Source organism: Cinclus cinclus, chromosome 7 (assembly GCF_963662255.1).
Source record: "Cinclus cinclus chromosome 7, bCinCin1.1, whole genome shotgun sequence".
Classification (NCBI taxonomy): domain Eukaryota; kingdom Metazoa; phylum Chordata; class Aves; order Passeriformes; family Cinclidae; genus Cinclus; species Cinclus cinclus.
In genome coordinates, this window is record NC_085052.1 from 13593125 (window position 1) to 13619453 (window position 26329).

At 58.6% G+C, this 26329-nt stretch overlaps 1 protein-coding gene across 5 annotated transcripts; it reads right to left on the reverse strand.

The window, feature by feature from the left end:
• Window positions 1-8: 8 nt before the first annotated feature.
• Window positions 9-25821, reverse strand: LDB1 (LIM domain binding 1). 5 transcript variants are annotated; one of them, XM_062496039.1, is made up of 11 exons: window positions 25608-25821; window positions 6212-6314; window positions 5573-5617; window positions 5275-5350; window positions 4946-5048; window positions 4571-4743; window positions 4200-4322; window positions 3946-4029; window positions 3528-3651; window positions 2942-3084; window positions 9-2572 (listed from the first exon to the last, which is right to left on the reverse strand). In XM_062496039.1, exons 1-11 carry the CDS (start codon window positions 25630-25632, stop codon window positions 2342-2344), a joined length of 1230 nt encoding a protein of 409 aa, XP_062352023.1. In that variant the 5' UTR covers window positions 25633-25821; the 3' UTR covers window positions 9-2341. The 5 variants fall into 5 exon arrangements, with proteins under 5 accessions (XP_062352023.1, XP_062352022.1, XP_062352021.1 ...); XM_062496038.1 differs by having other exon boundaries at window positions 2936-3084; window positions 25608-25820; XM_062496037.1 differs by lacking the exon at window positions 25608-25821 and adding an exon at window positions 23670-23689 and having other exon boundaries at window positions 2936-3084.
• Window positions 25822-26329: the final 508 nt, after the last annotated feature.

The window sequence follows — 26329 nt, forward strand, 5'->3', positions numbered from 1 at the left end:
AGGACAGCTTCAAACCGAAAAGTCATTTTATTGGTACCATACATGACTCATAAATGGCACAAACTATGGAGGAGAGGAAGGAAGAATAAAAAAAAAATAAAAAAGAAACAGAAGGCATTACAGTGTGTCCATGGCAGTGAGGGCTCTGCACCCTCCCCAGTAGCTGTGTGGCGTGGCGTGGAGAATCGTACCTTAATTGCAATGCAGAGCCCCCCTCCCTGCCACACCAGGCTCCCACCCTGGGATCCCACCCCCACCTGCAAAGGCGCTCTGGGGACTCTGTGCCTGGGGGTCTGAGGGGCCGAGCCCTCTACCTCCAGCCTGCCCATGGAGGGGCCCAGGAGCCAACACAGGCATCTCTCCAGGGATCTTAATCTTGAGATCAGACTAGGGCTGACTCAAGGCTCTGTCTCCCTGCCCAGCCACAGGGACAGCAGAAGGAGAGGACAGAGTGTTCCCCACCCCATCTCAGCAACCTCCTGCAGTCTCACCCATGAGTGGGCAAGGCGTGGGGTGCTAGTAGCATCCCTGCAGCAGCCAGAGTCCCCGGGCACAGGCAGGCCCTCAGTGACACCTGCCAGCCCCAAGCCCCATGAGGCAGTGGGACACAGACTGTGGGATCCCTGGCAGGGAACTGGGGGTGTCTGATGGAGAGAACGGAGTGCACTCCTCACTCTCCCAAACTTCAGGGCTGTTCCGCCTGCCACAGGCTCCCTTACACACGCAGACACACACACAAACCTCTCGCACACACACTCTTACACACTTATACCCCCACAAGGGCAGTCCCCCCCCACAGCAGCACTTGCTGCAACCCCACCACGGGGCATACTAGGAGGTTCCCACGGGCAGCCTGGACTCGCATCTTCCCCCAAAACCCCACTCCAAGGCTGCTGGGGTAAAGTGGTTAGTTAGCACAAGCACCCTCCCCTGGCACCTCCCATCTTCTCCTTGGAAAAAGCCTTGGAAGGGATTACTTTTTTTCTCTCTTTTTTTTTTTAAAACCAAAAAAAAAAAAAAAAAAACCCAAAAAATTATTATTTTTCTCATCGTTTCCCCTAACATCAATGGAGGCACCTGCTCTAGTGATAACACATTGAAAGAACAGTATCGTACACACTGTCTACAGCGCGGAAATGTACAAGCACGAGGTACACGAACCCGAGGGGGGGAGCAGGGACAACAGCACACAAGATTTACATTGACAAGGGAGGTGGGGGGCTGGCCCCCCCCCGGCCTCTGGAGGGATTAGAAAGGAAGTCTGCAAAGTCTCTCCTTGGTTTGAAGCTCTCCGAACTGGATATAAAATGAGACTTCCAAGAGAAGAAGCCTGTACAAAAGTCAGGACAGGGTGAAAGGGCTCAGGAGAGGATGGGGGAATGGGCAAGGGGGCTGAGGGGGTATTTTCCCATTTTTTTTCTTTCATTTTTTTAAACTTACAATTTAATAATATTATTTTTTTTTCTTAAAAAAAGACAAAAGTAGGAGGTACCAGGAGCCAGGGGTTGCAAAGGGGCCCCAGGCAGACTCACGCAGGGTGGAGGGAAACACAGAGGCTGCAGGCAGGGAATAAGGGCACCGGCTGCTCCAGCAGAGCCGCGGGTCCTCCGTGACCCCCTAACCCCCCACCACGCACTTCCTATATACAAGAGTCCCCCCATGGCTGTGCTGCGCTCTCGTTCTGGGGAGCGAGGGGAAGGGGAAGGTGCAGGAGAGTGGGAAAATGTGACGGGGCCCTATCTTCAACACCATCCCAGCACTGCAGGATCTGACCCTGGCCAGAGGAAGCTTTGTGGCAGAGCCCGAAGCACAGGGAAGGCTTTCCATCACTGCCCCTTCCAACCAGCCCCACATTGGTCTAGGGATGTGCAACCCCACTGCAAGTGGCTGCTCAGTGAACACCAGCCACAGGGCCCAGGGAAGAGAAGGGTCTCTGTGCTGTGCCAGACCCCAACAAGTGGCATCTGGTAACGCCAACCACTGCCAACACCTCCCCCCTAATTCCCCCTCACTCAGCAGGGAGGGGTTGGGCATGTTGGGACAGGGATGAGAAGCTCTCTGGGCAAGAAGCAGAAAAGAAGAGCGAAGGGGAAATAACGAAGCTACGGCCCCGGAAACCCACCCCTGCCCTGGGGTCCGTCAGGGAGGCAGGCGTGGGGTGCGGGGAGGCGGCGGGGGTGACGGCTGGGGCTGCCTGCCTGGCGTGCACCCTGGGCCGTGCACCCCATCATCCACGTGGCGCTGATCCGCCCCTGATACCTCGCCGCTTCCCAGTCACTCTCCGTTGCAAATGTACAGGTAGATTGGTTGGGACTGAGTCCACGGGGCAGCGGGGGGGCCGTTACTGCGACGCCTGCGACGTGGGATTCTCTGACTTGCTCTCCTGGCTGGAGGGTGGTTTGCTGTTCCAGGGGCTGTTGGCCCCCAGCGCCGGCGAATTGTTGAAGCTGTCCTCGTCATCGATGCCGTTGGCCGCGTCAAACTGTGTGTTCTCCAGCCGAGTGATGAGCCGCTCGTCCTCGTCCCCAAACTCCCCCCCCATCAGCGTGGGCTCGCCTACCACCATCACATCCTGAAAGGGGAGACGGTCCCGAAACATAATCGAGGTGGGGGGAGCCTGGGCCGCTAGACCCCCCCTCTCATCAGCGCAGCCCCTCTCCCCAGCTGTTGCGCCACTTCCTCATCTCCCCTGCAGAACCTGAGCTTGGGCACCGAGTGGGGCAAACACATCCTCACTCCCTTGCAGGAGAGCAAAGGGACTCAGGGAAGGCAGCTGGGACACCCTCTCCTTCTTCTCCCCATCACATGAGAAGAACTGGGGTGGCTCAGATAGGCAGTCCCTGGGGGTCTCCCCCTAGCAGCTCCCAGGAGCAGGGGCAGAGAACCCTCCCCTCCACCCCAGAGGAGGAAGAGAGAATGGAAACGGGATGCTTACAGGTACCTGACTGGACAGGGCAAAGGTGCTGGCTGGGCTCTTCTTCTTGCTGTTGCTGTTGTTGGTGTTTCCCCCACCGGAGCTCATGGTGCTGCCCCCCGACATCTTCCTTTTCCGGCGCTTACTGGGCTGCTGCCGTGCTGGCTCGGCTGGTGGAGGATGGAGACATACATAGTCAATCCCAACAAGAGGAAGCTGGTGCCCCCCAGGCCCTTCTATGCAAACCCTGCTTCTTCAAAGACCACATTCCCCCTCCAGGCTGTATCACCGCAGTCCCCACCTCCACAGCTCTACTGTCCTCCAATACCAGAGGACAGGTGAGGGGGCAGGAACATTTCTATCCCTGCTTTGCTTTCCACAAACAGCTGGCAGTTCCCAGGCAAGGGGGCACTGGCTGCCTGCAGCCCTGCTCTGCCCCACTGGGAAGGCAGACCATCATAGAAAGAAGCCAAATGCCTGGCTCACCACCCCTAGCCTCATGAAACAGGGCCAAGAACAGCTCTGGGGCTGGGAGTAGCCTGCAGCGAGGGCAGGACCTGAGCAGGCAGTCCCAGAGACCCCCAGGCAGTGCAGTAGGCAGTGTGAGACTCACCGGGCGGAGCAACCATTCGCTGCCACTTCTGGAAGAGGCAAGTCTTGAGGCAGTCCCGGGGACTGAGGCTGTAGGTCTTGTGCCGTGACATGAGCTCCTGCATTGGTTCTAGGATTACACAGAGCTGCAGAGAGCAGACAGACTCTGCATTAGATTACAATGCTCTGAGCCCCAGCAAAATGGAGACCCTTAACCCTAACCCTTCTACAGGCAGGCCATGCTGCAAAGACCCAAGCCACGCCATGAGCTTGTGGGATTTGGCAGACCCACTGCCCCACAGCTCTCTACAGCCCCATTGCAAGATCCCGTTTGCAAAGCCAGCCTTGCAGCCTACCCACACCCCAGGGCAGCCAGACATTGGGCAGCTGAGAGCACAAGATATGGCAGAGCTGCAGCACCCTTCTTCTCGCATACTTACTCGGAGGTAGTTGAGTGTGGAGTTTGAGAGCCCACAGCGTGTGATGTTCTTGGATAACTGGTCCAGCATCTGGGGATCCTGTGCCTAGAATGAGAGGAGCAGAAGGCTCAGCTGCATCCAGGCTGGGAACAGCCCTCCCATGCCCCAGCCTGCGATGCAGGACTGGGTTGAGTCCCCCAACCTGCACAGCAGCCTGAGGAACTCAGCAGCCCTGTGTCATTCATGCCCAGGGGAGCTCCTGGAGCTGTACTCACATGCATGGCAAGGATGCTGCGGGGAATAAGTTCTCGATGCTGGCGGATGCTGAAATGCCATGTCTTTATCCTCATCATGTCATCAAACATGAACTCCAGATAGAGTCGCCCCTCCACACACACCTGGGCAGGCAGTGCACAGGGTCAGGAACAGACTGCCCCAGCTTCCCCCAGCCCAGATACCCTGGGAACCCACTGCTGCACACTGGAACATCTCATAGTGGCTTGCCTCTGCCTCCCAGGAGTCTCAGCAGTTACGGAGCCCATACCCACGAGCACAAAATGCACAGCCTCGTAGGACTGTAGCGACCAAGAGGGCACAAAAAACCCAAGGCAGGAAGGACAGCAAAAGCTGTGGGCACAGGCAGTACCTGGGTGAACATGGGCTTGCCATGCTGGGTGACCATGGTGCACTGGTCACAGTCCAGCGAGACGAAGTTGTTGTGGAAAGACTCCTTGGGGTGCTTGAGCACATAGTAGAGCTCTGTGGCTCCCCCTTCAAAGATGCTGCGGAAGTAACGGGGAATCAGAGTCCGGCCAATTGCTGCAGCAGGAAAAGGAGGAAAATAAGGTCAGTAAACCTGGCTCATCCAGATGTTCCTTGGTATGCACATGAAGAGGATCTCCCCATACCTTCTGGCTGGAAACAGCTGAGCTCTAACACCCTACCCACATCCCCTGAGCACACAATTGTCTCTTGCTGAAGGGCAATGCCCTTAGGAAGGAGAGCTCAAGCTGGTACTCACTGTATCTCTTTGGTCCATCCTCCAAGCAGAAAGTGATTGTTAACATGGCATCATCCTCAAAGAACTCTGTGGTGAAGGCATCCCACCACAGATTGTCACATTCCTGGGGATGGTAGAGAAATGTTAAGTTATGGGGAGGAGAGACAAACAGACATTGGCTGCCAGGTACAGCAGCCATGTGTTCAACCCACAGAGGAGAGCACGCCAAGCTGAGTGCTCAGAGATGGGGGTGATAAGCCCTGTTCCACGGCCACATGTGGGAGAAGGCAGTGGGGGCCCCCATTGCCAAAATACTGCCCTGGCCAACCCTCAGTCTCCCAGCTGCCTACCTCTGTCCAGTTCTGCAGCCGCTTGTTGAGCTCAAATATCCTGTAGTCAGTCTGGTTCCCGTACGGCGTGTGCCTCCTGCCCAGAGAGCACAGCAAGCCATCAGAGGGGAAGGCAGTCACAGGGTGTGGAAGGGTCCTGAGCCCACAGGGGGAACACATGCAGCCCCTCCAGAGCTGGCAGAGTCTGAGCAATACTCTCACAAGTCCCAGCCAGCCAGCATGCTGGCCCTGCTGAGGCACCCCCACCACAGGCACAAGCTCTCCCCAAGCAAGGTCCACACCAGCCGCCCATGCTTACCCGATTCCAGGCTCCAGGTACGTTGGTGGGTACATAGGAGTAGGTCTAGCAGTGGAAAGAGATGCAGGCATGTCAGTACTAGCAGGGATCTCCCTGCTCACCGCAGCTCCTCCCTCCCTGGCTACAGAAGGCAGTCAGGCTCACTGAAGGTGAGACCCTCCCCACAGTGCACACTGTACTCTGGCTGCCAATATCTGACAGCCCCATGGGGTGACCTATAGCCCAAAACTGGGCTCTGATCCCACATCACTGGCTGCTCCACCCCTAGGACCTAGCCAACTGCTCCTTGGGGACACACCCAGCTCCTCTGCAGCAGTGACTGGTGCCAGACAGGAGAGACATTGAAGAAGGGGCTGTTTTGGCAGGAGCTGGGAGGGTTCCCTGTCATCCCAGGGGCCTGGCAAGGCAAAGGACGTGGCCTGACAGAGCTCATGACCTGGAGGCTTCCTTCATTCTGAATATCACTAGTACACAACCCACTATCATCTGCATCTGCTCCAATTCCCTGTTTGCTCTTGTGCTAACTGAACCCCATGCACTGCAGTCTATTTGCTGCTGGGAAGCACAACACAGAGACCCTGGGATGCAAACCGCAGAGCGTCCTCAACATTGAAGACCCCTCCCTAGGCCCCAGCTCACCCCACATCTCGATCCAGCATGGTGCCTGGGTGGAAGGGGGGGAAGGCGTTGCCGTTGGGGGGCTCCTTTGGCGAGTACAGCTTGAACGACTTAGAGGAACAGCCTGGAGCGAGAGAGAGAGAGAAAGAGTGAGGACATGGGTCAGGCAGAGAGACAAGGAGAGACATCCTGCTGCTGCTGCTGCTGCGAGGAAGAAGGATGTAGGACCAGTTAAGCCTCCATCAACACAGCCCCATTCCACCTCTGCTTCCCCCCTGATGTCAGCCTACTCTCTTCATCCCACATACAGCTCCAGGCCTCCCCTGTGCAGGATGGAACTCAGAGGGTCAAGGCCGAGCTCTCAGGATCAGCTGCCAGAGGGTCCCAACCCCATCCCAAGGATTTCTCACTGGTACCCAAAATTCGTCAGTTCTCAGCTAGCTGGGCTCTGGGGATGTGCCCGAGGGGTCAGTCCAGCTGGTGAGCCTGAAGAGGGGCTGGCTGGGCCCTAGCCCTCCCTCCTGCACTGCTCCTAATCCCACTGACCGTACCGGGAATCACACAGCATCTTTTTGCTGACCTTTCTATCGTCATGGTGACGGGTGAATAATCGCCCGGAGGGATGGATGGCGGGTCCCCAGGCAGCCACCATCTGCCGCTCAGGCAGGCCAGTGGCCACCCGGATCCAGGCAGACATAGAGATCCCACACGCCAGCCCCCAGCTGTGATCAAACCACCCCAAAGCCTCACTGCCTGCAACAGCACCAAGGCAAAGCACAAGGAGCCCATAGAGGGGCATGGGGTGTGATGGGGTCTGCAACAGAGCGCACGGTGTGTGAAACCAGCACATCCTGAAAGCAACCTGGGGGCCCCCAGTGCTCGCCAACAGAAGACATCAGGTACGCCGAGCAGAGCCGGCCCCATCCAGGCTCCTTAGGGGTAGGCAGGGGCTCCCACACTCAGCAGCCCACTCCCAGCACACGGGCAGGTTCCCGGGAGCAGCGGCTGCCAGCGGCGGTCCCGAGCCCCGCGGGAGCCCCGCGGCCGGCAGGACCCGGCACGCTGCGCCAGGATGCTGCTGAGGCACGCGGCTCCCTCCCTGCCGGCAGGCGGGCGGGCAGACGGGCTGACCTGGATGGGGCGCAGCAGCGGGCGAGCTGCCAGGCAGCTCCGGCTCCACCGGCTCAGCCGGCCCTGCCGCGCACAGACACGTCTGCCCCCGTCCCGCCGCAGGCGGGGCCCGGAGCCGGCCGTACCGGGCTACCGCTGCGCCGGGGCCAAGGCGGGATCCCCATCGGCTGCCGCCCGCACATAGCCCTGGGACGGGCACTTCCCAACGCCCACGAACTGCCGGGATTGCCACCCGGTACTGCAGAATGCAAACCCAGCGGCGGAGGGAAGCGTCCCAGAGGCGCCAGACACACCACGGCCCCTCTGGGCTCCACGCCATGGCCAGGCTGTGCAGAAGGGTGCAGGGACAGGATCGGAGCAGCAGCTCGACCACGACAGATACAGAAGGAGCGCAAAAAGATCCTCGACCAGAGTCGAGGAAAGCAGTGCCACCAGCACAAGGCCCCAAGATATCCTGCTTGTTGCAACAAAATGCTCATTAGCCAAGAGAGGTGAATAACCAAGGCATCACCTTCACCCCTGCCAAGCCATCTGGGACCCCAAGTCAGCAGTCACAGGGATTGGTACACATGGCTGAGCAAAGGCTGGCCAAAAATAGAGGGGGGTCACCTCTCAAGCTTTAAATCCAGCTTTCAACAGGGGAAATATGTTTTACTTTTTGATTGTCTTGGGGCTTTTCATCACGTTTCCCCACTGCAGCTGAATCCAGCCTCTCTCCAGAATCTACCAGTCCTGTGGGGCTGGAGCCAGCCTAGTCACTCAGCCGTGGCTCACTGTTCCCACTCCTGCCCATCTGCAGTGAGGATAAGTGGGACATGGCACAATTTCTCATATGGCTGCTAACAATGTCAGCCCCTTGCTCTTACTGAATGTTTTCATAGATAAAACAATTTTTAATAGGGAATTCAGTGCTGGTCAGTTGCTGCTGCAGAGGAGTTATTGTTTTCTGCTTTATTCACATCAACTTGTGCCTAACAGACACAGTAACTCAGCCCAAACTGTACTAGAAACACAGCATTTCTATTTCCTCTATTCTGTTCTTGTACATGACACTGAAGCATCTTCAATGTACAGAAAACTTTCCAAAACTCCCAAACTTCTGCTGAAAACAAACCAATTCATTAGGCAGAGATGGCAGTGGCTGAAGCACTGCTTGCTTCTGGTCATCATGTCCTGAGGGGCAAAAAAAAAAAAAAAAAAAAAAAAAAAAAAAAATCAGACCCAGCAGGTCTTATCCTTTGATTCTTTGTTTTTATTTCACTGATAAGACATGGGAAGACTAAATTCCCAAGGCTTCTTGCTGTCCTCAGTCCCCATCTTGTTTCTCAGGGTGCACAAAGGTCTCCTGGGGTGGTGAGAACAGGGAGACACATTTTCCAACCATTGTGCTTCTCATGCTCTTCTCCTACCTCCCTGCTGCTGGAGGTGGGACAGCAGAGGAGCCAGGCCATCACTTCTACCCAGTTTCCATCCTGGGCCTTTCCCAGCAGGTCAATATGGACGTGCCCTGCTTTTGGAACTCTACTGAGTGACCTACGTCAGGACCTACAGGAGTGGAGGGGAGCCTGTTATGTGACCTCATCAAGACGGGCACCCTAAGCAAGTATTATTTTTAATGCAGTGTAAAATTTGTCACTGGATTCAGGGCTTTGAAATGACACTAACAAAAGCCTTAGTATTTGATACAAGCTGTCCAAATTCCACATTCACTGTAAACACACTACACACACTACATGAAGTAACGCAATTACTTTACAGCACCAGGAACACCAACTTTTACTCACACATAGGTCACACTGCCTGGTCTGTGACATCCCTCCACCACCACCTCTTTCCTTCACACTGCCCCAGCTGTCTGCAAGCCCTGTCCAGCCAGGTACAGTGACACAGACCTGCAGGATGTGGCCCTTCCCAAACCAAGCCCAGCACCTGGCCCTAGCTGGTGTTTCTGCATACCCCTGCTCTGCCTCCTGCTTTGAGCACAGTGATCCAGGCAGGCTTGGTGCAAACAGGGTTAGTGCTTGGTAGCTGAGCATGCAATGCCCCTGTGGAACACGAGGCAGCAGGAGATGCTTCCTGTGGCTGCTCACAGGTGCTGGCCCAGTGACACAAAAACATTCAGCAAGGGAAAAAAAAGCCAGGCTGACGTTGCAGTGGTGAGCTACCAGCCCAGGCAGGTCTGGGCAAACAGCACAGTGCTCGTGGCCAGGTGGGGTGGCACCAAGGCTCCTCCTCAGCATGGAGATGCAGGAGAAGGGAACCCTGTGAAGGGATCTCACAGCTCAGCATCCTCGGCTGAGGCCAGGTCCACGGACCTGTCGCAAAAGTGTGGGTAAGTAAACAGCTCCAGGTAGGCGGCCACCCAGGGAACAGAAGGCAGATGCTCTGCCCATGACTCATGCACAGCCCAACCCTACACATGCCTTTGCTGTCCCTGCTTGTGAACTATCAGCCCTATAGGGAAAGCTCTTCTGGTGCACTGTCCGGGGGGGGGGGGGGGGGGGGGGGGGGGTGGGTGCTGGAGCAGGAATGATTCACATCCTAGCCAAGCTCACAGAGCTGGGGAACATCATATTTCCCAAGGCACGAAAAGCACGGTGGTCACCTCAGAGCCAATACAGCCAAGAGATAGCAGGGTACTGTGAACTGAGACCAGCACCCTGGAGCTGTCTGCCTGGGTAGGGGACTTGGAAAGCAGGGAGAAAAGCCCTGCCTGAACTCCCATAACTTCAGTTCACCACCAAAGAGCAAAGAACTGATGAGGACAAAGGCAAAGCAGCATCAACGTTTTGTTCCTCCTCTACCTGGGGCCACTGTCAGGAATCGGTGTGTCGTCCCCCCCCACCAGACAGAAGCCATCCCTGTCTGGGCAGCCAGTGCACTCCCTGTGCAAGCAGAAAAGCTCACCAACAAGGCAGAGGTTAAAAACATAAATGACAAAAAAAAATGAAGAAGTGGGGCTTGAAAGGGGCCGCAGGGTTACAGCTCAGCTGGGGAGTGTCCTGCTCCTCCCAGCAGACCGGGAAGAAGAGAGGCCAACCTTTGCTAAAGGCAGCCGGTGCTTCCCGGCATGCTCCGTGCCTGCTTCCTGGCTGCCTAACGAGGCTTTAAAGTGTAAATAGCGGCATTGTTTCGCAGGGCTGCCTCCACGGGGTGTGGGAGCCCTGATAGCGGGAAGAAATACATCTTCCCAGGGCAGTCTCGCTGGCATGAGGGTTCGTGCAGAGCAGCGTCTCAAATAATTCACGTGGTTTTGCCCAGTGATAGTGCCTGCTGTCCGGGAAGTTGGCAGGGCTGGGAGGCAAACACGAAGTTTTCAGAGCGACTGGGACAGGCAGAGGCACACGAAGCAGTCCGTGGCTTGCCCCCACAAGCCTGCCTTCTCCTCTTTCGCCTTTTCTTTTGAAGAGAGGGGATTAAGAGAGGCCAGTTGCAAACTCCGATGCTGTTGTTAAGCCCATAGGAACCCATCAAGACACAGCCTGAGACATTATCAGTCACAAAATCAACTTGCAGAAACCCCTTTACTTTAAGAATGCAGAGCTGATGAAGCTGAAGCTCCCGCGAGGCTGGGTTCTTCAGGGAAGAGGAGATACCACTTTTGGAGAAGACCATGTGCCACGGACTCAGTGGGATCCAGAGGTTGATCCTAGCCAGGAAACTGCCAGGCCCTGACCTGTCTGAAGGCAAAACCTGCATTGCGGCCTGCCCAGCTGCATGGAGGAATTACACTTTTACTTTTCCAAAGCTGTGCATCTGAGCCATCCACAGAGCTTATGTGGACCACAAGTTGCCTCCCTGCCCACACCACACCATGTGGCTGTGCATGGTGTCCCAGCTCCATGTCACATACTGCAATATTAGTCCAAATGTCCCCCACAGCAGCATACAAAGAATCTGAACCCAAGGGTGCTCTACTCTGCAGATCGGGTCACAAATTTGTGGGGACAGCCAGAGAAGGGATAATCACTCTCTGAAAGCACCAGGTGAGGAGAAGCTGGCCAGGATATGGATTTGCAAGTCAAGGCTCAGCACAGTCCAAGAGCCCCAGCTCTGCCAGGGTCCAGGGTCTCCCAAGGAGAGAGCATCCTCTGGAGCTGGACATTCAGCTGGGGCCCCAGGGAAAGGCACTGCCCTGCAGTGGAACAGCAGGAGTCTCCTTTCCCATTTTGTTCCTCAGACGATTCAAACACATAGACGGGGGATTCTCCAGGAGGAAAAAAGGGAGAAAAGCACACCCTGCCAATTGCAAAACAGCCAGAAAATTGAATCACGTCCAAGGCTGCAAGCCCCAGATGCAATCCCACAGATAACCCAGTTTCAGCTCCACTACTATCAACTTACCACGAGGCAGTCATTTCCTGCAACTCTCAGGGAAATATCCCACTGTCCCTAATTATTCGTTTCAGTTCACTGTCTCAAAGATGATCCATAATCAAACACTGTCAGTTTCAGCCTCAGCAATGCACCTTTCACATTTTCAGACACTCTCCCTCTCTTCCAGACCCCTTCACCCTGTGTCCCTGCCACCCTGCAGCGACCAGGCTCACATCCCTCCTGCAGTACACATCAGTGCAGCACTGGCAAACAAACGAACAATGTCATGTGGGAACCATGTGGGGTTGGAAAAAAAACCCTGTCAGCATACCTAGAAAAAAAAAGCCTCCTGACAAACCAGGACTTTCATCATCAAACGTTTTCTAGGCTCCTCGGCAATACAGAAAAATTCAGCTATAGCTAACCATGCTGATGGCCCTGCAGAACATGAAGCCAACATCCTTGTTCACGGCTGCTTGCCTGCCACGCACATGGTGGAGCAAAACAACACAGCCCCGCATGGTATAGTGGGGTTGTTGTTCAGGGCAGCCCTCCAGAGACAAGATTTGCCCGGGACACCTGGAACCGAGAGCCACATTGCAGGGAAGCGGCAGCAAGAGGCGGGGGTCTATCCTTACAGTGAGCGAGGGGGATCCACAGCGATCCTCCAGGCGGGTAGGACCGCAGTGCCGCCGCCTCGGAGCGCAGGAGGCTGTCAGCCCCCACGTGGCGCATGGAGCTTTGCGATCCCGGGATGCAACGCTCCCCCTCGCTCCCTGCCGCTGCCAGAGCTGCACGCTGGGACGCGTAGTCTCCGGAGACGGCGGCCCCGCCGCCGCTGGCCGCCTTGCTCCATGTTGCCTCCTAGGTGGAGCCCCGCAGCTCTGGCAGCCGGCCAGACGCCCGCTCCGGAGGGGGGAAAAAAGCTGAATAACTCCCGCCGCGAGGATCCAGCTGGCCTCGCTGGGGCAGCGTGCACCATGGGGCAAACCGTGACATGACGCTGGCCACAAGGTCTGGACCACTCACAGATGCCCATGGAGAGGAGGGACAGTGCAAGCATGGCGGGAACACACTCAGTGCAGTTTACAAAGCACCTCGATTGCTTCTCTGAGCTGCCAGGGCAAGCCTCTGCCCTCCTGCTCAGGCAGAACTTCTCTCAGTACTTGGTTAAGAGGCAACATGGAGAAGATGAATAAGGGACAGGTAAGCTGCCAGCAGCACTGGGGACAGAGCAAATGCAGTGGTTGCTGGACTCACACCTCTGCACTGGCCACACATGCTGCCACTGGTGTCAGGCCTTTGGACTACCGGTGCGGGATGGGCCAAAACCCCAGGAAGCAAAAGAACAGTGTATGGTCAAGCACACCTGCCTGTTACTCCTGAAGGCATGAGGAACCCAGCCCCAGGGAAACCCTCTTACCCCAGCATCCCTGGTTACAATTCCACCCTAAACAACAGCAACCCACGGGGCAGCAAACCTCACTGCGGCTAGATTCACCACCCACAAACACACACATGGGGCAAACAACAGCAGGAGCACTCCATCCCCCAGATCACTCAGAGGACAGGAGGTTTCCAAGGGAGAGGGCCAGGAGAAGTGCTGTCCTGTTCTGCATCCACACACGACTTCAGGTTCATACTGCTAACGCAGTTGTCAAGATCATGCCAGTGCAGAGCTGCAAACACATGAAAGACGGCACGCTGAGAGAGACCACTCTAGGCCAAGCACTGCTGCCACTCTGCCAGCCATGGAACAGGGAAGGAGTCCTGGGGCTGGACTGGTCCATATCATCCTCTGCTACCACATTCTGAGAGGCTGGGCAAGCTCAGGGCAGCCAGCTATCACTGCTCTCTGAAAAGAAGCTGAAAGAGGCTCCAGATCCCCAGCCTGGAGCACCTTTGCTTCACCTGAGCTTCTGTGGCTTTTCACTGCCCTTTTCCTATTTTACATGGACTGTGACCTGCTCCTGCTGAAGGGAAGAGTCACCAAACAACAGCAAAACTTTTGTGTCACCAAACGTTCCAGCACCACCCTGTCCACCTTAGATCACAAGTTTTCCTCTTTGAAGCAACACAACTTATGTGTCATTCTGCTCAGCACTACTCAAGTCTTTAAGGAGTGCTCAGATCACAAACGTGGGATTTCTACAGTATCAGGAGTGGAAAGACCACATTCAGTTCTACTTCAGTGAAAACCATAATCCCCCCACAATGAGAACACTCCAAAACCTAAGGCTTTAAAGGAACAAGGACGCTGATATTTACTAGTACTTTCAACAGAAGCAGTTAGAGCTGATACATGACCAGCACTAGAGGAGTAGCTGCAAAACTGTGCAGACAAGGCACTATCAAAAGCATGTGGAGAACAACTGGGAAGACCCTGAGACGTGGTGTTTGCTCTCATACCTGCCTGGCCCAACCTCGAGCAGGCTCAGACCCTCCTGGTGAGAAGAAAGAGGTGACGGATTGCAGCGTCGGTTAAGCGTACACTGTGTGCCCCCAGAAGGTGACTCCGTGTAAGACCCCACAGCCTTGGAAGCCTTTGCTCACACCTCACCCTGAGAATGGCTGACACCTCTGGTTTTGGCTCCTGCTGTGGAACAGGCTTTCGCTAGGGATGGCAGTTGCTCAGCAGGTTCCTGCCATGGTGCCTGGCTTCTGCCAGCTAAGTCTGCAGTGACGGGATTGGGGACTGCCCAAGCCAAGGTAGCCCCAGGAGTGCCTTTCACCCATCCCGAGTGGGCGGGCTGGTGGAGACTACTAGGCCAGCCACCCGAGATCAGAGCAGCCTACCACAGCAGGCTCTGCCAAAGGGGCTCCAGGAAAACACCCACCCACCTAAGACACCCCTCCACAGCTCTGGCATGCACGCTGACTCCTAAACTGGAGCTGTGAGTCTTCACCACTCCCAAGGATGCTGCGCTCACCCTCAGCTTGGACCCTATTTCTGACTGGCCCAGGTCAAGCCAGTGCTTTGTCTGCCAGGGAAGATGAGCCCCCTGCACTCATGGCCCTGAGCATGGACACCTAGCAAGGCAACTTCTGAAAGAAGATGTGTCGCCCTGATGTGTTTGCATCCCTTGGACCTTTTATTCCCTCTGAGGAACCCGAGGGAGACTGGCGGGATCCTCTAAGCTGCGAGCAAGGATGAAGTTGCAGCAAGCAGTGAGGTGCGGCGGGTGAACAGCCCCCAGAGCCGGGCACTGGCCCCATAAACCCCATGACAACACACGCAGGGGAACCAGGAGGGCGTGGGGCAGCTGTCAAGGGGCTTCGGCAGGGGAAGGAACCCGGAGAAGAACAAAGGGAGCTGCAGGCTGGGATGGAGCAGGGCACAGCAGGGCATGGGGACTGCTGGCAGCACCCCATCAGGTTGGGGGTGCCGCTCCAAACGCCAATACGTGCTGGAAAGAAAAGGGAGCCAGGGCAGAGGAGGAACACCACATGCAGGGAAGGGCAGGACAGACATGGGAGCTGGAGGGGAGGGAACGAGCTTAGGGGCCAAGGATGCACTGAGCAGCTGGGGAGGGATGAGGGACAGGAGAACTGGATAAGGATGGAGAGGGGAGCCGAGGAGGGAGAGGGAAGCTGGGGACAGGGAGAGCCGGGCCGGGGGAGCAAAGGGTGGGCAGCGGGCTGCCGCAGGGACCCCGGGCCGTACGGGGGCCCGGTGGGGAGCGGCGGCGCGGCGCGGCCGCGTACAACTTCGCAGAGGCGGGGAGGGCGCAGGCGGGACCCCGGCCCTCACCTCCGCCGCCCGAGCGGGGCCGCCACCGGGGTGGAGGTGGGGGGGGGAACCGGGAAACTTCCGCGGGGGGGAAGGGGGGCGCGGGGGGGGGGGGGCGGGGTGACTCACGGCGCGGCGGCGGGCGGGGGTCCGGCGGCGGCGCGGCGGCGGCGGGCGGGCGGCGCGGGGCCGCCGCGGGGCGGGGCGGGCGGGGCGCGGGGCGGGGCGGGGGCGCTTCCTTTGTCTGCGCCGCGGCCGGGACCACAATGGCTGCGGCGGCGGCGGCAGCGGGGCCCGCTCCCCCCGCACCGGTTCCCCCTCCCCGCGCCGCCCGGGGGCCCGCGGGCTAGAGGTGACGCCCGAAAGGGGGTCCCCGGGGAGCTGTGCCCTCGTCGTCGTCCCCCCCACGCCCGGCGCCGGTACAGGCGCTCCCCGGGACGGGGATGCGGGAGCCACCACGTCCCGCTGAGGAGCTCGGCACTAGCCGGGGCAAGGATTCTTTCCCCACTGCGAAAGTTTGAATAAAAATAGACCTTTACCCTAGCTTTGTTTAGGGCTGCCTGAAGTTTTTTCAGGATTTTTTTTTTCTTTTTGAAACTTGTTTCCCTTTCCCCTGGTTTCGGACGGGAAAAAAAATACAACCGTTTTGTTTGGGAGGGGGGGATGAAAAATAAAATGTTTCATTTTGCAATTGCCATCATACCCCCAGGGTCTTCTTTCCTTAATAAAACTGCAACGTCTTCCAGTTCGGAGATTTTACAAAAATTTCCGTTATAAAAAAAAAAAAATCCCAGTTTTTCCATTCCCCTTCTGCCCCATATTTGCCCCTTGCAGTTTCTGCTCCTGCCCTGGCAAGTCAGACTAGCACAGAACTCTGCTGCCAGCCCAGCCGGTAAGTCCATGGGCTCAGCGCATACACACACACACAAACACGTGCCGGTACAGCTCACCCTACACACACGGGCTGGTATTCACGCCGATGGGCTGGCATGCACTTGCACGCCTTCCCAAACGCCTCCCGGCACAGCCCCGGCTGGGTGTGCACCCATGCCTGGGGCACGCACACCTCCCACATCCCCCTGCTTGCAGGGCCAGGCCCGCACCTCATCCCCTCCCCAAGCCTTGGGGTAATGCAGGCACAACCAGCTGGGTCCTGCCAAGCACACTTGCTTCTCACCCCCCCCCCCCCCCCCCCCCTCCGCCCAACAGAGCAGACATGGTGAGTGAAAAATCTCATCCACCAGGTTTTGGGGGTGCCTCCCCTCTGTGCTTGTGCCCCTACAAAGCCTGAAGACTGGAAGACTGGGGGCAGCCCCCCTGCTCCTCACCCATGTTGCTGTCTGGGACCACCACTGAAGAGGGACAGGCAGCACCCCCTCACTCCTGTCCCCCATACTCATCGGCTGAGTGAGGTTCCAACCCTATCCTGCTCCACATCGCACAATCATGATTTCCCCTTTCTCTTGCAGGCTACCCTGCAGAATCATTTTCCACAGGCACATGGCTAAACAGACCAAAACTCTTTGCAAACCCCAGATTCAGAGAGAGAAAAACTCACTGTAAACCTAAAAACCTCTGTGACACCCTGCTCTGTGAAAAGCATAGGCAGGAGGTACCCATGCTATCACTTTGATAACTGGGCACAGGATGCTGCGAGTGCTCCAGCATGCTGCCCCTTCACTACCTGTCCTCCTGCCAGTCCAAATCTTGTGGCACTGGGTGAGATGGGGCTGCAGCATGCTGACCCCCACTGTCATTAGGCCAAAAACAGTGCTGGCTGCAACGCTGGTGAGAGCTATGGGATGGCACAGTCCTGGCCAAGACAGACCATTAAACACAGTCTACTTGCACCCCATTCCCATCCCAAGGCACAAAGACACACGAGGCATAACCACCCACCAGCACTCAACACCACACTGCCGTTGCAAAATACTGCAAAACACTGAAAAAAGGGGCATTTTGTCCCCAATATTAGAGACTCCTGGCACCAATGCCATGGCCAGGGGATCAGAGAGCAGCCCTCATTCATCCCCAGGCCCAGCCCAGTGCATCCACAGCAAACATGCCTGGAGCAATTTATCCTGGGGCTCAGCAGCCCTCCGGGACTGCTCACGTGTCCCTGCTCAGCTCTGACGACAGCGCTGGACTGGTCCACGTGGCTGCAGCAGCCCCAGCTGTTTATGGTTATAGCTGAGTTAATAATTAAATAGATGCTGGATGGAGAGCAGAAGGGTCTGGGATGCAGCTGGGAAGCGTGTGTGGCAGCAGCAGTGTTGGGGAGCCCCTTCCTCACCATGTGCTCATGCCCACACTGTGAGGGGAGCAGAACACTGCATCCCCCAGATTGCAGCTCCACTCTCCCCCTAGCAAGGGCCCCATGCCTGCCTGGTCTCCCCAAAGTTCAGCCCTGATCCAGCATCAGGTACAGGTCTCAGCCCAGGGAACTAGAAGCAGCTCGAGAGCAGGAGTGAGCAGAGGGATACATCCTGGGCAAATGGATGGGAAGAGCCCGGTGGTGACCACAGCAGCCTCTGATCTCTGTGGCTATGGCTTGGTGTGCCTGCAGAGTATGCATGAGGGATCCCAGGTGAGCAGGGGGCAGGATGCAGGGCATGCTCACACTGACACCCGGCCGGGGCCTGGCAAGCGCAGGCGTAGAACAGGGCCGCGGAGACACGCTTACATAAAAAATAATAATAAAAATCTGCTAGCTCTGCAAACAGCACAGCCTGCACCAGGAGACGGACTTGGCTTGGCACTTACAAACCTCATGGACTTGTCCAAATAGCAGCCATGCCTGGGCACCACTGCACACATGCAGATGCAGCCTGCAGCAGTGCAGCACAGCATGCATCCTGGAGCCTCCCCATTTCCAGAATGCAAGAGCCAACCCCTCAAATCCTACCATACTTCAAACAGAAATATGCTTTGTTTCCCTGTTCCTCAAGAAGGGGCTTCTCTCCCACCCAAAGCTATGCATTACCAGATAAAAAGGGAGTTCTGGAGCAGGAGGGGCCCCCATTTTTGGCTGGAGAAGCCATGGCTCCATCTCTCCAGAGGAGGTTTGGGGGAGGCTGGAAACTACATGGTGAGTCATACCAGGCAGGCAGCAGATCCTGGGGGCTCCTGGGATTAACCCTTCAAAACCAGAACCACTTCCAGACACCCAGAGGCAGAAATAAAGCCAAGAGGCTGGGGAAAAGCTGCCAGAGCAGGATGGGAAGTTACAGGGCCACATATTCAGCATCCTGCACAGGACTTAGAAATCAATCTGAGTATGTGAGCAGTGGACAAGCAACAACCAAGTGCATGAATTGGTGCCCATCCCCTCCAAAACAAGAGGAGGTGGAGAAAGGTTACGGTCGGGTGCAGAACTCCAGAGTGCATGAGGCTCATATGGTGTATCCACCCTCACATCACACCTTGCTCTGGTGTGGTGGGTCAGCTTCATTACTGCTGGGCTGCTCACAGGCTCCAAGGGAAAGGTCCACAAGCAAGCTTTGGCACCTCCTGCTAGAAGGGGGTTTCCCTATGGCACTGGCACTAGAGAAACGTCCCACAGTGTTCCTGTGCTGTCCCTGAGATGTCGTAATGCACATCCTGCAAGAGCTCAGCCCCAGCATGGCCACCCACAGCAGTGAGCCTCAGTTCCTCTGCAGAAGCCCCTGCAGGGCCAGCCTGCCAGAGCTGCAGGGTTTTAAGGCTCCTCGAGAGCCTCCAGGTGGCTTCTCTCATATTACAAGAATGGTTCATTTTACAGCCCCTTTCCTGGCCTGGAAACTCACAGCAGGGAGCGGGTGAGATGCAGCATGTCTGCATAGCCCCAGCATCCTGCCCTCTGTCCCCCAAGAAGACCATCTATCCCTCCAAGGGACAGGCACTGCTGCTTCAAAGAGAAGCCAAAGCAGAATCCTCAACATCCAGCCCTGCAACTCCAGCAACTCGGCCCATGTGGGAGAGCACCCTGGTCCCTGGCCCATTGTTGCCTCTCTCCCTCCACTCTTGTCTTCCAAGCCACAAAGGACCCTTGGCATCTATAAGAGATTTACATAGCCAGGAGCTGCAACCCAGCAAACCCCCACCCATTAAGGCTGCCATCCCTCCTGGTACCCACATGTCACTGTACCCTCCTGCATGGGAAGCTTCCTTGGGAGAAGGTAAGGACCATCTTACAGGGCCATGGCTGTACATGGTTGACTCGAAGCAGGTAACTCTCCACCAGCTGAGCCCACCCGGCACATGGTGCTGCCGAACACTCTGGAGCAGCTCTCCGAATATAGCAGCATCAAATAGCTCCATCAATAATGCATTGCTTCTGCTTCCTCTCACTGCCGTGTTTTCGTTGCTAACATGCATGTCCTTCCTGTTAGCGGCTGCCTCCTCCCCACCAGCTAGGCCAAGCAGGGACACAGCCACGGTGGAATGGTGACAGCAGCTCCCACGGCTCCAGGACCAATTCCTTTAGGGATTGACATAGAGCCCCATCTACTCCACTCGGGGGCAGCTTGGGGTTCTGGGGGGGAGCCCTGCCACCGTCCAAGTCTCCTGCTGCGCACGCGCTGGCAGCAGGCAGGGTGACTCGCCTGCCGTAGCTGCCCAAAGGATTTGGCAGGGGCACCAAGCTGGGAGGAGCATAATGACATCTCCCCAGCCTCAGCAGGGAAATGCCCCTCTGCACAGACCTGTGGCAGCCAGGCGCTCCCCACACCAGGCAGCACCCCCATTCCCAACTCCATGCAGCGCTGCACCACATCAGGCTCCTCCAACAGCTCTGCATTGCCATCCCCGGCAGGGAGAGAGCTCCTGCTGCCATGCTCCGGCCTGCCCCTGCCTGCAGCTGCCCCGGGCTCACCCCGGGCCCACCCTGGGCCAGTTGGAGCAAGCAGGTTGGGGTGCCTGGACCTGCCCCATGCCCAGCAGAGTTGCGTGCTTGCAATGCCATGAGCTGCGATGGGCTCCCAGTGGGGAGGCAGGAGCTGGTGTGGGGCAAAAGCTGGTGTCCATTGTCCTGCAGCTACTTATAGCAGGCAGGGGAAACCCCTGCCCTGGAAAGGAAACCACCAGGCTGCACAAGACCCTGGCTGGCAGAGAATGCATGTAGCAGAGCAGAGGTTGGAGCAATTGGCTGCTGCAGAATGGTTCACTATCCCAAGACAACCCAAGTCCCAGCCTGGCTTGAGCTGCAAGCACTATGTCCAGCCACCTGGGCTGTACTGCAGAAACCTGGCGGCACACACAACACCTGTCCCTTGCTGTGTAGTAGAGAGCCTGAGGCTGCCGCTCCTGCGGAAAGCAGGGACCCTCCTACCCCCTGTCTGCCACCCTCTCACCATGGGGCCACCCTGGGGCACAAGCGCCGTAACCTTGGTGCAGCTTGGTGCAGCGTAACCTCTGCTACCTGACTATGCATTCTACAAAGCTGGGGCAGAGAGAGACCCTGCAAAAGGGGGGCAGGAGCTACATCCCACAGGGCTCCCCAAAGGAAGTGGCAACAGAGGGGTGCAGGCAGGGTGTTATCAGTCACCCTGCGGGCAGGGTGGGTCAGGGCTGGACAGGGGCCAGTGCCTGCCACAGTGGAGATTATGCCTCGGGTTTAACGTTCATCCCGATCCATGACCTGCCTGGGAGAGAAGGGGGTGAGCTGCTCTGGGAGGTTGGTCTGACAGCTTTGGGGACTCCTGAGTCCCACCAGCACCCCTGCTCAAAGGCCACATCCAACACTGGTGCACTGCCCATTCTCCCACACCCCCATGAGTATGCAGCAGTGAACCTCCCAAAAACCGGCCACCATCACCCCTGCTGCAGCCACCCCAACCCTGCCAGCAGAGACCGTGCGAGAGGGGCAGACTGCAGCCACTATCCCTGCTCCAGGTGGGGCCCAGCAGCCCCCTGGCAGCCCCGCCTGCTCCCCAGCACCCTCCCCCCAGCAGCGGCAGGAAACCACAGCTGCAGCCTGCAGGCAGCTGATAACGGTCACCCAGCCCCATCCTGTCTGCACCCCACCACCCGGGGAGCTGTCCCCACACCCACTGCTCCCCAGACCCAGGGGTGCACCCACACCGTGCACAACGGCAGCCCCAGGGCCCAGTGTCACCCTGGGGGCTGGGGTCTCTCGCTGACAGTGCAGCTGGTGCACCAGGACACACCGATAGCTGTGCATGAGCACCATGCTCCCAAGTGTCCCAGCATGCTCCTGGCACACCACACAGTCCTATGTTCGCATGTTCTAGCAATAGGGATATAGCGGGAGAATCCCAGAGCAGAGTGGGGGAGGAGAAGGTGGCATGAAATCGAGTGATCTGACACGAAAGGGACGGGCAGGGGACACTTGAGCTGCTTCGGCTCCTGCCCTGCCTGGAGGCACACAGCCACATGGCCAGTGCATTCCTGGCCACAAACCCTCCCAGATCACAGGGTACCTCCCTACCACGGAGGTCCCATCCCCCAGGGGCACCCTCTCACTCCCCAGGGAGCAGCTTTCACATCAGTTTGTGTTGAGCAGGTAACAACATTCCTGGAATAAACTTGGGGCCCGGCGCAAACACACAGTGCTGAACCCACTGGCACTGGTGTGGTGCTAACCCATCCAGGATTCTCCTGGCAAATCCTGGGTGAGCTCACACTGGCCCCAAGGATTGTTGTGATGGTGCCTCACACCAACAACAGGACCCCTGAGGAATCTCCTCGCAGAGCACCAGACAGCCACAAACCCATCCTGACTTTGCCACAGCATGCCAGAAACGGGCAGGCAATGCAGCACACATGGTATCTAGTGTCAGGCACTTTCACAGCTGAGGGCGACAGGGCAAATAACATGTTCCATCCAAACATCACTGGTAACACGAAGAAAGCTTAGACTAGAGCACACCTATAAGGCAGGATGGGGCCTGGGGATCCCTACTTCTCCCCTCCTTCCCAACAGGATGAGGCCCAGGGGCATCCCAAGGAGCCAGGCACCCCCGGGGGTGTTTGGGAGCCAGAGCCCACACAGGTCAGGGCTGCCTGCCCCCCCGCCACAGCACTCAGCCCGCTCGGTGCCATCCCTTTCCCAGCGCATCTGTCGCAGAAGGCATGTGGCACAGCTCGGCCTCGTGACGGTGGGGGATGCACGGCGCCAGCTGGGCAGAAGGGAGGGATACAGCAATGGGCTGTGCCCTGGCTGGACATGTCCATCCCGGGACCTGAAGCATGTGGCTTGGGAAGCTCTCCCTCCTGCCAGAGGAGTGCACAGGCTGGTTCTCTGCAAGGTGTCCCAGGGAAGGTGCTGACCTTGGGAAAGTTGCTTCCCTGCCATGAAGCCGGAGCCAGACCTGCAGGGAGGGAGAACAGCTCCACTCCACTTTGGTTCCCTCCTCCCTCTGCACTGACACCATCACTACAGGGGGAAAAACAATGATAATAATAAAAATAATTAAGAAGGAAAGTGCAGAGCATGCTGGGAGAGTGAAAGGTGCCCCCAGGGGTCAGGGCCCCGCTGGGGTTTGGATGCCAAGACCTGTCTGCCGGCCCTGCTCCAAGCAGCCCTGGGCACAGCACCACCAGCTGCTGCTCCAGCCTCTCCCACCTCCACTCTGAGCCCATTACACACTTGCTGCTCACCTCTCCACATCTGAGGTGGGGGGCAAAGCCCCCCTCAGGCCTCCACTGGCCCCAGCAGCTCCCCACCATCCTCGGGCACAAGAGTGCTTCAGGTTCCAAGCTGAGCAGCCTCCCTGCTCCAAAGCTCTTCCAGAGTGGAAGAAAGGAGCAGGGAAACATCTCTGGAGGAGTACAAGAGCAGCTGTAGTGGGGCAGGATGCACCCACAGGGATAGCAAGGAGTACATCATCCCTCTGGGAGGGCACAACTTGGAAGGGGGGCAGCCAAACCCCCCCCCCCCCCCCCCCCCCCCCCCCCGGCAGCAGCTCCCAAGCAGGAAACTCCTCCAAGTTAATGCAGCCCTGAAGAGCAGCCTGGGCAGAGCGGCTCATTAAATGTTTCTGGCTGGCGGGAGGCCAGCGGCAGAGCTTGTTTTTTCTATATTCCGATAAACAGTCCGGGGAGGGGAAGGGGGAGGGGGGCGCAGGCTCTGGATGTGCCACCCAGCCCCGGCGGGGGAGCGGGGGAAGAGGCGGGGGGCACACGAACATGGCACGGCAGGCTCGCGTCCTCCCTGCCCTGGGGCAGCGGCCAGGGGCGGCCGGAGGCGGGGGGGGAACGACACAACACATGAAGCCATCCACAGGGTTACTCCCAGGTGAGGGGTGACCCCACGGCTCCCCATCACCGCACCGAGGGAGGACCCCCCCTCTTTGCACCCACCAACATGCCGATGACATTCCCAGTGGCGAGGGGCCAGCTCCTGGGGAATACGGCGGGGCCCCAACGTTGGCTGTCACACGGCCGTCGCCCCGCCGGGGCGGGACCCCCGCCAAGGCTGGGGGTGTCGGGAGGGGAGCCTTGCCCCCGGTGCGGGTGCTGTGGTTGCTCGGCCTGGCTCGCAGGGAGGTTCACGTGACTTTCTGCTTGAGGAAGCAGAGCTCTGGCAGCTTCCAGTGGGAGATGGAGGAGGAGGAGGATGGGGGAAGGGGCCGCCTGCCTTCATAGAAACACGGCGGCGAGGCGCAGGCAGCGCAGGGGCGGGGGGCCGCCGCGCAGGGGCACCCCTTCCCCACCCCCATTATCCAGCTGCAAACCCCTCGGCAGAGGCGGCTCTGGGGGAGGCACAGCGCCCCACTGCCTCCAGCAGCCCCCCAGTATGGGATTCTGACCTGGCAGGAGGCTCTCTCGGGACTACAGGGATGCTGTCACGGGAGCTGGGCTGAGGAGCGTCTCTGCTGTCCCCCCACAGGGACCCCATGTGCCAGATGCCCAGGGAAATGGCAGAACCCCCTCCCCAGGGTCCCCCAAACTTGGCTCCCTGTCTGCTGGCCAGCACCACGGGGACCTGGTGCTGGACAAGGTTCCAGCAGCCCTCTGAGATCCTTGCCCTGCCTTGTTCCTGGCACAGCAACGTTCTGCACTCAGCAGCAGGCAATGCAGCCAGGCCAGCAGCCCCAAACCTGCCCCCAAGCCCAGGTATGCAGATGAGCATCCCTGAGGCAGCACCCTCCCAAGTGCTGAGACCTCACCAACTCATCACACCTCCTATGTAGTCCTGCAGCCTTGCTAGCCCGCAGGCTCCAGAATCTGGAAGAAGCTCTCCAGCAGACACCCCACAACGGCAATGGTGGGGGGCCATACAGCATCCCTGTCCATCAGCAGCATTGTTAAGCCTCTGCAGGGACTCTGTGCCTCACACTCACCCGGGGAGCTGTGGCACCCCACAGATCTATTGCCCTGGTCACAGGGGCACTTCGGGGTCACACTTCACACTGCCACCTGCATGCCTGTCCAATGCCCCTGCAGCACTCTGCCTGTGGGGTCCCAGATCCCTCAGTCCAACAGATCACAGCATCCTTGTCATAGGAACCCCAGCACCCACGCCATGGAATCCTAGCCTCACAACCACATCCCAGCACCCATGCCATGAGGTTCTAATCCCACAGTCAGACCTGAGCATCCATGCTCTAGGGACTCCAGCCCTTCAGCTGGATTCCAACAGCCCAAACCATGGGGATGCCATCGCCATAGCTGGACCTGATAGCCGCACCATAGTGACTAGGACTCCCGTTCCCACACCTTGCTGACACCCATAGCTTATCCCTAGCACCATGGCCAAACCTCAGCACCTACACTGAAAAGTCTTCTGTGCTGTAGTCAGCTCCCAGCAGCCATGCCCCAGGAATCCAGCCCATAACCAAACCCCAGCACCAATTCCACGGAGACCCCAGCACCAATTCTACGGAGACTTCAGCCCCATAGCCAGACCCCAGCACCAACGCCATGCAGTCCCAGGGACCAATACCACGGAGAATCCATCCCCATAGCTGGACTCCAGCACCAATGCCTTAAAGACCCCAGCATTAATGCCACGGAGACCCCAACACCAATGCCAGGGAGACACCAAGCAACAATGGCATAGAGACCCCCGTCCTGGACATCCCAGTCTCAAAGCACGACAGCAACATCAACGCAATGGGGACCCCAGCCCCACAGCCGGACCCCAGCGCCCATTCTTAGGGGACCCAGCCCCACAGCCAGACCCCGACACTACTGGGGCCCCCACTCCGTAAGCGGCCCCCAGCTCCCCACCCAGCCCCAACGCCGCGGGGACCCCAGCCCCAGGGGCAGCCCCCGCCCCGCCGCCGCGCCACTCACCAGGGCATGCACAGCCCACTGACATCTTCACATGCCTGGCCCGGCCGGGGGTCGCTGCGCGCTGCTCGGGCCGCGGGGGTCTCGCATGGGCGGCGCGCCGCGGGCTCCGGCGCGGCGGGCGGCGGGTAGCGCCGCGGCCAGAGGCGGGCGGGCGGGCGCGCGCGCCGCGAACCGGCGGAGAAGCGGCGGCAGCGGCAGCAGGAGCAGCGGCGGCAGCAGGGGCGGTCGGGGCGGGGGCCGCGGCGGTGGAGCGGGGGCGGCTGCGCCGGCGGCGGGCGGGTGGGGGCGCCTCTGCGCGTGCGCGGGGCGTCCCGTTCCCCCCCACCACCCCCGCCGCGAGCGCGTGCGTGTTACGTGCGTGCGCGCCCCCCCTCCCGGCTCGTCGCTGCCGCCACTGCCGCGCGCGCACGCACGCGCGCCCCCCCCACGGCCCTCCCCTCCCGACCCCGCGAGGGGATCCCCGTGTGTGAGGGGGTGTCCGTGAGGGAGGGCACGGAGCGAAGGGCGAGGGGTCCCCCCCTGAGCTCCGAGGAGGCTCTCGGCACTGCCCCCTGGGGTTTGCAGCCGTCGGAGCAGGGGTAGCGCTTTCCCCAGACCCCCGTGGGTGGGTGAGGGTTCTCAGGAGTGCGGGGGCTGCCGGGGGCGGCGCAGGGCTGAGGCTTCCATTCCGCCCCCCCGGCCGGGGCTGCTCTTCCCGGGGCCGGAGAGAGACCCGACTGGGG

Excerpts from the sequence above, each read along its gene's own strand:
- LDB1 (XM_062496038.1), bottom strand. The coding sequence starts at position 25,632 with ATGTCAGTGGGCTGTGCATGCCCTG. Across the intron at positions 5,618-6,211 it reads ATGCTGGATCGAGATGTGGG|ACCTACTCCTATGTACCCAC; the intron begins GTGAGCTGGGGC and ends TTCCACTGCTAG. Across the intron at positions 5,351-5,572 it reads TACCTGGAGCCTGGAATCGG|GAGGCACACGCCGTACGGGA; the intron begins GTAAGCATGGGC and ends CTCTCTGGGCAG.